Below are 11,399 nucleotides of genomic sequence, written 5' to 3'. Positions count from 1 at the left end.
CTGAGGTCTTTCCGTCTAAAGTTCCTTCACCTGTTCTCCTTCACTTACCATCACCCTTTCCCGACATCACCCTCACCCCCAAACAGACACCAGCCCCTTGCTGCCCTTAGAATAAACTTTATTGGTTTTAGCCAAGGGCAGGCCCTGAGATGGGGGTCCCGAGAGGAGTTGGGTGGCTTATAGGAGAACTATGTCCTGGGGACCAGGTTGGTTCTGAGGGGCAGAAGGCCATCCACCCACTCGCATGGTCGCTCCAGGAGTGTCTGCCACAGCTGCTTCTCCTCTGGTGTGGAATCCATCCAGGGCACCTGCAGCCCATAGCTGCTGCCTAGATATGTGCAGACAGGGGTGGAGGCCGTGGTCACACCGGACACCCCAGGTCTCAAGGAACACCTGCCTGGTCCCAGATTATGCACTTCCACTCCCAGTTCTCAGTGGACACCAAAGCCCAGGAGAGGGCAGAGAAGTGCCCGAGGCCACACACGGAGCCCCTGCTTCTCAGCATCAGATCTCCCCAGGGCCCTGCCCCACTCACCTGTGCCCAAGCTGAGGCGTGTACCCCCCAGCTGGCGGCTGGCCAGGGCCCCATGGTCCCAGAGGGAGAGCTCAGCACAGGCCTGGCGCAGGTCAGCAGGCCCGAAGCCATCATAAACCATGGTATGGTTGAACACAGGGCTGAGGCTGCGTCGCACCACCCTTGTCCTTTGGCGGCTGGCCCGGCTGTCATCAGGCAGCACTGAACTGTGGGGGGAGGTGGGCTGGCAATCACATGACCCAGAACCAACCATTCACTGAATCCTACCCGTTTTCCCTCACAATGTCCATGTTCCCTGGCTGCTGCCTGAGGCCTCCTGCCTTTAAAAGTTACAACTCCCCCCCAAAAAAAATAAATTAAAAAAAAAAATAAATAAAAGTTACAACTCTTATTCACAAGACCCTGGAGTAATGTCTCTGCTACTTCCCCACACAATGACCTTCATTGGCTCCCTGTTGCCCCCGAAAGTTGTTTCCAAACTTTTTAAAGCCTCAGAACCCTTTCTGCAAGATAAAATATCACTGAAAAAGTAAAAGCACAACACTGTCCGTGGTGGAATCTGGGTCTGCAGCTCAGAACCTGATCCGCTGAATTCCATTTCACTCTCTGAGTGTGGGGTACCACCTGGAGGCACCCCTAGAAGACCCCTAGAGGGTACTTTGAAAACCACTGAACTGCAAGTTCAGGGCCAAGCCCCACAGCCTGGCCTTCCAGGTCTTTTCAGGGAAGAGCCACTCTGAAATGCAGCTCCTCAAGGGTGTCCTTAACTTCCCTGACAGGCCTTTGCTCCAGTCGTCCCTTTCACCCCCGCTCAGTGGTCAAAGATCAGACTGGGGGGATCAAGGGTGGTTGATTAGGAGGGGTTTGTCGGAGGTGGGGCGTTCCCGAGGAGGGGGCGCGGAGGAAGGGAAGCGCGAAGGTCCCGATGCCCCTCACCATTGTACGTAGGAGTCCAGGGTTCCTGAGCGCTGCGGCACGAGGCCCTGAGCTTCCTTCACCCAGAAGTGCAGCTCCCCGCTGGGGGGCAGTCCCGCTCCTGCGGAGAGGCTCGGCTCAGGCCCGAGGCTCCACGCCCTTGCGCGACTGGAGGTCCCCTCCTCCCAGGGCCGGTCCAGCACGGCCTCTCGCCGGGCGGTCACTCACCCTCGGAGCCGGCGGGGACGTACTTGACCGACAGAGAGAGCAGCCCGCGGCTGGGAAGGTCGTCGGGAGAGGGCGGGACCTGCGAGAGGCGGTCTCATCAGGGGCGGGAGCAGGCCCAAGCCGAAGGGGCCGCAAAGGGGTGGGGTCTCCATACATCGACCGGGCGCGGCCAGCCGGGGGCACCCAACCGGCCGTCGGGGGCCAGGCCCTCGAAGGGAGCAGTAAGATGGCGAGTAAGGTAGCCCCGAGGGAAGGGGAGGCCTAAGGCGGAGTCTGAGTGGGGCTGGAGGAAAGCTCGGTAGGGTGCAGGTGGGAGATCTCCCCATGCGGGCCAGCTGCCTCACCCGGGGCTGCAGGGGGAGCCAGGTGGATGCAGAGCCCCAGTCCCACGTGTCCAGAGGCACTTCGACTTCGCCCAGAAAGATGTTGCGACCAAGGCTTTCGCGGTGCCACACGGATAGGCTCAGCACGCGGCCCCGGAGCTCGGCCTGCGGGACGGAGTACTGGGGACAGGAAGTGCGCTTTAATGGACCACCGCGGCTGGCCCCGGCTTCAGCGCTGCGGGAGTGTACGCCCCTGTCCTACCGCTCTCCTTGCACGAGGGAATCCGGGGGAGCCCCGAAGGCCATTAAATGGGGGTCTGGACTAGCGCCATGCCCACCACTAGACTGACCCACTGGAGAACGCATGGACGGAGGGCCTCCCTGCCGTTCCTCCCGCAGAACGGAGGATCGGAGCGACCTGCAATGACCATACTATGGAGGTCCCTGCCACCCGGCCCCCGCAGGAAGGGCCGTCGGATTCATTAATGGGGGAGTCTTTTGGTCGTCGCAGCCTCACCCGCAGAGTCTCATTGAAGACCGGGTTCAGATTTCTTTTCTTCACCGCCGTCTTGCGTTTGCTCTGCTTATCCGGGAGGAGGTAGCTTTTGACGTAGCTGAGGCAGGGGGAGGGGAGGACTGGAGCTGAGTGGGGGGGGGGCCCTTCCAGCGCCTACCCGCCCCCCCAGTGGGCCTCCCCAGCTCCAGCCGGGGGAGCACGGCTTCCCGTGCAGCGCTTCCCAGGAGTTATCTCACCCACGCCTCCCATGGACATCGATACTCCCCATTTTGAAGACGAGGAAACTGAGGTCACGAAGAACGGTGGGGTGGGGCGGCGAGAGCGGGTCGGGCACTCACGGGTCCGAGCGGCGGCGTCGCGCGGCCGCCAGGCCCTGGCACTGGATCACGTGCACGCGCAGCTCCGCGGTGCCCGGCTCGTAGCGCAGCGCGAAGTGCACAGAGCCGCACACCTGCACGGCGCCCGCCTCCGCCTCCCCGGACAGGCTCAACTGGCTGCCGCTCAGCTGCGGGCGAGGGTGCCGGTCAGGGAGAGCGTGCAGGCAGGGCTCAGGTCGCGGCAGGAGAGGGGGGCGGGCGAGGGAGGGGTCAGGCCCGGGCCACGCGCGGAGTTACAGAGGGAAGGCGCCCCCCTCCCCACCGGTCTCCCGCGTCCCCAGGTCCTCGCCCTCACTCCTCACCGTGGAGGAGTTGAGGCTGGACACGGAGGAGCTGCTGCTGAGCATGCGGTCGAGTGAGGGGCCGGGCCCCGGGGCCTCCTCTCCGTTCTCCAGGATCTCTGGCGCCGCCTGGGTCTGGGGAAGGGGGAAGTGACCGGGCGCCCCCTCTTTCCCAGCCCCTTCCCAGGCGGCTTAAAGTCTGGGGCAAAGGGCACTGCCCGCCCAGAATCCGCTCCGGGTCTTGGGAGCAGCCGCGGGCCGTTCCCGCCTACCTGGGCTGTAGTAGGCGGTGGCTCCTCTCCCCGCGACCGCGGCTTGGGCTCCGGGTCCGCCTCCACCGCGTAGACCTGTGGGGCCCCTGGGCCCGGGGCTGGGATGGGGCACAAGCTGCTGAGCGTGGCCCTCTCCTGCCCGCCCCTGAGCCAATTTGGAGGGACTGGTTTGCGACCCTGGTGACCTGCAGATTCAGGCCCCAGTGCTGCGGGACGCCCAAGGAGACCACACACACACACACACACACACACACACACACGAGAGAGAGAGAGAGAGAGAGAGAGAGAGAGAGAGAGAGAGAGAGAGAAGAAAGAGAGAGAGAGAAGGTGAGAGAGAAGGTGACTCCCACAGGCGATTGGGGTCACTTAGACTCTGATCCCCGAAACCTCCTTACTCCCCAATACACACCCTCCCACTCACCTTCCTGGGCCTGGGGCTCTTCCTCATGCTCTGAAGTCTTTAGGGGGACATATGGTGAGGGAGAATCAGGTTCCTGAAAGAAGCAAGGAGTAGAGGTCACAGTGGGGTCTGGTGACAAAGGGGTCAAAGGTCACAGTGGGGTCAGAGGTCAGAGGCTCCAGCTGGCTACTCCAGACAGATTCAGCACAGCCCTCAAGGCAGGGCTGGCAAGCAGCTGCAGGACCAGTTGGGCCTGTACTTCACACCCCCTCACATGTCAGGGCCTGCCCTGCCTGACTCCCAGGGTCCCACTGGTGGCACAGTAGTGTCTGAGTCCTGGGCCTCGCCCAGCTCCGTCCCCCACCACCTCTAATAGCCGGCTTCTGAGATTCCCTTAGAGGCCAAGTCCATATCTCCACTGGACAGAGGAGGATGACAGCGGCCCAGACCAGGATCTCCTGATTCTCACATCCCATTCATTCATCAGCTCATTCAGTGACTCATTCCTCACCTCAGCCTTGCTGAGCATCTCTTGGGGGGCCTTGTCCGTGGGGAGCCTAGAAGGGAGAGGTGGCTGTCAGGGGATAGGCCCCAGGGGACTGGTAGGCACCCTCCCCTCCCTGTCACCCCTCCTCACCTGGGCTCCAGCTCCTCTTCAGTTTCTTCTTCAGCAGCCGCGGCCTCAGCCTCCCTATCGCTGCCTGGAGCCTGGTCTCCCGTGCCTGGGTGAGAAGTTCTGTGAACCCTCAGTCTCAGGAAGTCTGGCCTTTGAAGATGCTCACTTACCTCCTGCTCCTGGGAGGGGTGGTGCCCACCCAAAGACACACAGTACCAGGGGCCCTCTCTTCCTGTCCATGTATACCCAGTGCCCTGGGCTGCGTGCAGCCAGCCCGACCCTAGGGATCTCCTCTCACCCCTGGAGCTCTTCTTTCTGCGGATAGAGGCTCGGACAAGGTCAGAGCCAAGGTGGGCATGGTGGTGCCGTTGTGAGCGCGCTTCCTGGAACCAGTCTCCCGTCAGGATCTTCAGCTGCCCGGGGTCTGCCAGCGAGGCCCGGAGCTTGCTGGAGGATGAGGGAGGGGATGGCTGTCACCCAACCAACATTCCTGCCACCCACTCTGTGCCAAGCCCTGGACCCGGACCCAGGGACACAACAAATCAGACTCGATCCCTACTCTGGGTCAAGGAGCTCAGGTTGGTGGGAAGACTGCATCCAGAGTAGATAAGTACACTATAATGAGGTAGGTGCCATGATGGATATGAGAAGGGCCAGCTTTGCCTGTGGGAATCTAGGAGGCCTTCCCACTGGAGGTGACATTTGAATTGCTTCTTTTTTTTTTTTTTAATTTTTTTTTTTCAACGTTTATTTATTTTTGGGACAGAGAGAGACAGAGCATGAACGGGGGGAGGGGCAGAGAGAGAGGGAGACACAGAATCGGAAACAGGCTCCAGGCTCCGAGCCATCAGCCCAGAGCCTGACGCGGGGCTCGAACTCACGGACCGCGAGATCGTAACCTGGCTAAAGTCGGACGCTTAACCGACTGCGCCACCCAGGCGCCCCTGAATTGCTTCTTAAAGGACAAATTGGAGTTCTCCTGGCAGAGAAGGAGAATCATTAGCATTCATTAAATGACTACTGTGCATAATCCCTCCTCCTAATTCTATGAGGTAGTGCTCCTTAAGCCCCTTTTACAGATGAGGAGAGTGTTGCTAGGGAGGTAGGGTAAGCTGCCCAAGGTTACATGGCTGAGAGGTGTCTGTCTGTCCCCAAACGCTACTTGTAAGTCCCATGCTCTTCTGCCACTGTGCTCTTTTTTCCAGGAAGAAGGGACAGCATAGGAGTAAAGGGTGTGTTCGGGGACTGTTAAGCACTTGGGTGGCTGTAGTGGACACTTTATGTGTGTCAGGGGTGGGGCTTGCTGGTGGAGGATGAGATCGGGGAGGCTGGCAGGGACTAATCAGGGAGGCTTTGCAGACCACACTTAGGAGCTTGGCCCTGACATGAGATGCTGAGGAAACAGAGGAGGTTTTGCTAGGGGATATTAAGAACAGATCTGGGGAGCTCCGGGCACGGCATGACCAGGGGCTCAGAGAGGGCAAGCTGGGAGGCAGGAAGGCTGGTAAGAGAGCTCGTGCAGCCACCTTGGGAGGGGTGAGGAGCTGAGCTGGCTAAGGGCGGAGGCAACCAATGGGCAAAAACAAGAACTACCCAGATATTTGGCACACCTGAGCCTCCCAGAGCCTGGGGCCCCTTCCTCCTGGGCTCCCCTGCCCTGCCTCACCTGACCCGGCCCTCCTCCAACTGGCGAAGGCGGGCATCTCGCTTCAGGACGTCGGCAATGGCCTCCTGCTCCTCTTCTGTCAGGAAGCTGAGGTCTAACAGTCCATCAGTCTCAGGCTCTGGCTCATGCGCCATGAGGAGGCAGGGCAGGGTCCAGAGTCCCTCTTGAGACGGGGGACCCCTGTGGGGCATCAGCTGGGGCAGTGCCCCAGCTGGGCACACGTGGCTCCCTGGGGGCAGACCAGAGGTCAGGTCAGGCCCTGCCCGAATACGGGGCACATCCAGGAGCTGACTGCCTTTCCTTTTTCTTTGTTAAAGTAGGCTTCACGCCCAGAGTGGAGCCCAGCGCAGGGCTTGAACTCACGACCCTGAGATCAAGACTTGAGCTGAGATCAAGAGTCAGACGCTTAACCGAGTGAGCCACCCAGGCGCCCCGACTGCCCTTTTCTGCCCAAATATACACCCAAATGTTGGGCAGATCAAGGTGGCATGATGCGCCCCCATGGACACGTGCATACACCGGCTCATGAATACACGCATAGACACACTTGAAGACGTGTACAGAGTCACACATGCACACACACTGACACTGAAGACACAACTACCCACGGGGAGGTGTACACATGGGCACACTGATACCTGCATAGACAGGCACGTGGACACATGTTCCTCCACAAAGGACCCTATGCAGTTATAGTCCCATATAGACCCATGCCCAGACCAGGACATGTACCTAACATATTCTTAAATTAAAAATATATATATATATGTTTATTTTCTTTTGAGAGAGAGAGAGAGAGACAGAGTGGGAGTGGGGGAGGGGCAAAGAGAGAGGGAGACACAGAATCTGAAGCAGGCTCTAGGCTCCCAGCTGTCAGCACAGAGCCTGACACAGGGCTTGAACTCATGGACCACCAGATCATGACCTGAGCGGAAGACAGAGGCTTAACCGACTGAGCCACCCAGGTGCCCCCGTACCTAACATTTTCTTAAACCTGCACACGAGGACCCACAGAATGTATAATAACCCTGGGGACAAAAACATGACCTGAGATTCATACAAATCACACTGACTTTTGCACAGAAATTGCCCCTCCACCAACTGGATTGTGAGCTCCTTGAAGATAGGGACAGGGCCTCACCCCAAAACCCCGTATGTTATACACAACAGATAGTTGGTAAAAGTTTGATTAATTGAATGCAGAAATATACCTGCACACACATGGGGAAGGCACACACACACACACACACACACACACACACATCTGCTCACCCTCCTGCCCCGGGGAACCTCCCAATATGGGTTCCTTCCCTCCACCCTTCACCTCTACTCTGCCCTGGCCCATTTGGCCTTCCTGTTTGAAGCAATCTCCTCCCCAGCCACACCCCCACTTCCTCCCCTCTGAGGTAACCACTGCACCCACTCCCACTGAGGTCTCCAGCCAGGGATGCCCCTACTGCCACCCAAGCCCTCTTCCCCGAGCCCCTGAGCCCCTCTCCTCTGGGCCACATGGGTTCTCCCCCTTGCCCTGACCCAGGACCTGGCTGGGGTCCCAGAGGTGGAGGCCAAGTTTGGCAAAGCCGCCCAGGCTGCTCAGGTACCATGGTGACTCCGGAAGGAAAACATTTGCCAAGCTCAGAGGGGCATGTGAACGCGGCAAGAGACCCATGACTGGGCCATGGGCAGAGCAGAGGCATGGCGTGAGCCCGCTGGGCAGCCTCTCCTCCCCTGCTGCCCCTCCCGGCCTCTCCCACACCAGGGCACCGGGCAAGGCTGAGATGAGAAGAGGGTGCTCTGCAGGCAGGTCCTGGCTTGTGCCCGCCCAGCTGAGTCAAGCCCGAGAGAGCCCTCTCCCTGTGCTGCCCCACCCTCACCCCAGGGCTTGGGGTTCCCGAATGTCTATATCGAGTACCATGTATAACACTGTGAATGCCCATGTGCCCAATGTTAACAATACTTCCTGCACATCTGCTGTGTTCAAAGTGCTGGGTGTTGCAAATGCACGATCGGGGGCTCTTCTGTGGCATGGTGAGCAAGGCTGTGTTGAGGTCTCTGTGTTACGTTGTGCCCTTGTGAGAGTCTGCATACTGTGGGATCTAGGAGGCTGTTTATTGTGTGGGTGTGAATATTGTATCAATGCGTGTGTGTCTGTGCATCATGTCACAATGTGATGCCGCGTGGGTGACTGTTGTCTGTGTTGGTACGTTCAGTAACTTTCCGGTGACAGCGTTGTGTGGCGCGTGCACTGTGTATTTCCTCCTGTGCTGTATGTGTGACTGGACTGTGTTGTGGGGTGTGCTCTGGTGCCCTGGGGACCACCGGGTGTGTGTGATTGAGTAGGGAGGTGGGGGATGTTCTGCAGAACCGACCCTGCCCTTGTCCTGCAGGTCTGAGCCTGGGGTCCCCAGCAGCGCCTCCCTCCCTGCAGCCCCTTCTCCTTCTAGAGGCAGAACCAAGTGTCCCGTCCTCCCCACTCTGTTTCGACCCTATGGGACAGACCCATTGGTCAATGTGTTCCAGTCCCAGACCCTCTCCCACCTCCTCCCACACCCAAGGCCCCAGAGGGTACCCAGGATACCAGGTGGAAGTGCCTACCCGTTGGACACTGGCAGGGAACCCTGGCCCTGAGGTATGTTACCTGGAGGGGTCCAGTATGGCTCAGACACCTTCGCAGGGTGACTTCGGCTCCCCTGGCAGCCGAGTTTCAGGGCTGAACTTCAGGAGACGTGCAGTGAGGGACTAAGGCTGACTCAATCAGCAGCCCAGAGCAGCTGCCCCAGGAGGAGGAGGAGGAAACACCTTCTCACCTTCTCAGCAGGGCCCGATGCAAAACCAGGCCTGGACTCTCGGCACCCGGGGCGGAGGGTGGGGTGGGGTGCTGCGAAGCCTTGCCTTGCAGAGGACCCAGAGCCAATTTGGTGGGCGGGAGGCACCCGGGGCTTGGCCCCAGCTCCACTGCGGACTTATTCTGTAATTCCTGTACCGCAGGGCAGAGCGGCACCAACCCCTCAGAGCCTTGGTTGTCTCAGCTGCGGAATGGGTGGTGCCCCCACCCTGCCTGCTGAATTGCTGATAGGAACTTGCTTTGAAAGCAAGGTTAGAGACCTTTCTAAGAAGCAGGGTTGGAAGGGTTGCAGACTGCAGTCAGAGGACCCTTAGTAGAGAAAGTTCTCGCTCTGCCACTTTGTGACCTTAGGCAGGTGTCTCAAACACGCCGAGTTGCAATTTCCTCTCCTGCACACTGTGGATAGAAGTGGGAAGAGCCTTATTCTAAGAGACAGGAGAGCGCCCGGCACAAGCGGGCATGTGGTAGGTAGCAGGTGTCCCCTCTCCAACACAGTCCATTTCCACAAGTGTCCCCTCTCCAACACAGTCCACAATCACTGCTCCTCCCTGTCCACATGTGCCTCCTGGGAAGCGCTGGCCACAGCCAAGCTGCTTGGTCCCCTGACTGTGTCTCCACACCCCTCCCCCTCCCCTACCAAATCTTAACTTCCAAGTTTCCACTGCTGTGAACAGCCCCGGCCTCCTGCTACTTGCTGCCAGTTCCCAGACTGCCCCACCCATCCCCATCCGTCCCCGTCCCCCATCGCTGTTGCCCTCCCAGGGGTCAGTACCGGCCCAGCCTCTTCTGGAACCCTCCTCCTCCCTGCCTCCTGGCCTCCATTCAGCTTCTCCAGCTCTGCCTGTGCACACGGCTGTCAGAGGACCCTTTTAGCACCCCACTTTTATCTGTCATTCCTCAGCTTTGGAAGGTGCTGGCAGACAACCAGGGTGACCCTGTGTCCGGTTCACAAATGTGCTCCCAACCGGCCCAGCCTCCCTTAGACACTTTAACTCTTGGGCTGTCCTACTCCTCAGCCTCACCCCCAGACACCCCACTCTGATGTCCTGGTCTCCCACATCCTTAGGGCCCTCCCCAAAGACTCTGCTTCCTGTCCCTTCAACACCCCGGTCTGCTGGCACGCCCTGGTCCCCAGCTGCAGGAGTGGTCTCCCCACTTGCCGCCGCTGTCCCTCCAGGGCTCCTTGCCTCCATGCTGCGCTCTGCACTTAGACTGGGCAACTCTCACGGTGAAGAGGCAGGGGCCTGGAGGCCAGTGGGTCTGGCTTAAACTTCTGGCTCTGCCACATGGTCCCCAGTGGACTTGAATCAACGACAATCTCTTTAAGCCTCACTCTCTGCCTTTATAAAACAAGGGCAATGACAGCAGCCATCTCAGGGGACCGCTGAAAGGAGTGTCCCTTTACTCCATTCTCCTTTTTGATCATAGTACCCAGACCTTTGGAGAACAGCCCCTCCCCACTTTACCCCTTGTGCTCCAGCCAGGACATCTTGTGGGGTGGCTCTGGAACCAGGCTACTGAGCTTGAACACAGTTCCACTCTTCCTACCTCTGTGCCCTTGAGCAAATCACTTTACCTCTCTGTGCTTATTTCTTCATCTGTAAAATGGGGACCATAGCACTGACCTCATTGGGCTGTGGTGAGGATAAATGATACTTTATTCCAAGGCCTAGAGCACAGTAAGCACTCAATAACTATTGGTAATTTTTATGGCCCCTTTATATCCTGTTTTCCCAAGGGTAATTTAAAGTTCTGCTAGGCTGGAGCAGGCCTTACAACTTTTTTCTGTTTTGCTGTGGTTGTCCTCTGTACAGGAACTCCCCCCCCCCCCCCAACTCTCAGATGGATCCCAACATGCAAAACGGAGTTTTGAAAATGCAATTGCTCTCAAGTGGGGAGGGAGTGGCTCTGTCTTGCCCGGAGAAACCCCATCCCTGCAGGGTCAGGGATGAGTTGACAGAGGCCTCCAGGGCCCTGAGGGCCAGCAGCTAGAGCTGCCCTCAAGGTCATCCTCAAGATGAACACAAAGGGCCCTCAGGATTCAGAGACCAAATCCTTGGCTAGTTCAACTAAAATGATAGATGCCATAGAGCAAGTTAGGAAAGACGTCACTAAGGAAGTGGCTTTTAAGCCAAGCCTTGGCAAGGAGGGCAGTAACTTCAACAAGAGGAAAGCAAAGCAACAGAAATGCTGCCGTCGTGCTGGAGAGCAGGGTCCTGGAGGTCCCTGAGAAGTGGGGTGCCATGGGGCAGGGCGGTGACCTGATCGCTGGGGGTCAGCATGAGGAACTCGGCGACATGACCGATGGCTAAGGTAGGGGCCCGGGCTGGGGTGATTCCCAAACTGTGTACCCCTGGTTGCCCAGGGCGCTGGTCTGCACAGCCCCACCTCCAATCAGTACTCATCTGCATTGAGGAGAAAGCC

The 11,399-nt window shown here is 58.7% G+C and overlaps 1 protein-coding gene across 2 annotated transcripts; it reads right to left on the bottom strand.

The window, feature by feature from the left end:
• Positions 1-101: 101 nt before the first annotated feature.
• On the bottom strand, positions 102-8,899 carry SYTL1 (synaptotagmin like 1). Of its 2 annotated transcripts, XM_030328254.1 has the most exons (15): positions 8,769-8,898; positions 6,131-6,359; positions 4,763-4,911; positions 4,486-4,570; positions 4,360-4,405; positions 3,870-3,942; positions 3,449-3,546; positions 3,198-3,311; positions 2,857-3,023; positions 2,519-2,615; positions 2,023-2,181; positions 1,679-1,757; positions 1,472-1,571; positions 536-741; positions 102-328 (listed from the first exon to the last, which is right to left on the bottom strand). In XM_030328254.1, exons 2-15 carry the CDS (start codon positions 6,319-6,321, stop codon positions 189-191), a joined length of 1,704 nt encoding a protein of 567 aa, XP_030184114.1. In that variant the 5' UTR covers positions 6,322-6,359; positions 8,769-8,898; the 3' UTR covers positions 102-188. The 2 variants fall into 2 exon arrangements, with proteins under 2 accessions (XP_030184114.1, XP_030184113.1); XM_030328253.1 differs by having other exon boundaries at positions 4,486-4,911; positions 8,769-8,899.
• Between the last annotated feature and the right edge of the window lie 2,500 nt (positions 8,900-11,399).

Source organism: Lynx canadensis, chromosome C1, assembly GCF_007474595.2.
Source record: "Lynx canadensis isolate LIC74 chromosome C1, mLynCan4.pri.v2, whole genome shotgun sequence".
Classification (NCBI taxonomy): Eukaryota; Metazoa; Chordata; class Mammalia; order Carnivora; family Felidae; genus Lynx; species Lynx canadensis.
This window is presented reverse-complemented; position numbering and strand designations above follow the sequence as displayed.

What these genes read in the sequence shown, in the direction of transcription:
- SYTL1 (XM_030328253.1), bottom strand. Translation starts at nt 6,321, where the DNA reads ATGCCCCACAGGGGTCCCCCGTCTCAAGAGGGACTCTGGACCCTGCCC. An exon ending in AGAGCCCCAGGCCCAGGAAG is followed by an intron (nt 3,547 to 3,869) that starts GTGAGTGGGAGG and finishes GCCCCATCCCAG; the next exon opens with CCCCGGGCCCAGGGGCCCCA. An exon ending in CCAGCCTCAACTCCTCCACG is followed by an intron (nt 3,024 to 3,197) that starts GTGAGGAGTGAG and finishes CCTCGCCCGCAG; the next exon opens with CTGAGCGGCAGCCAGTTGAG.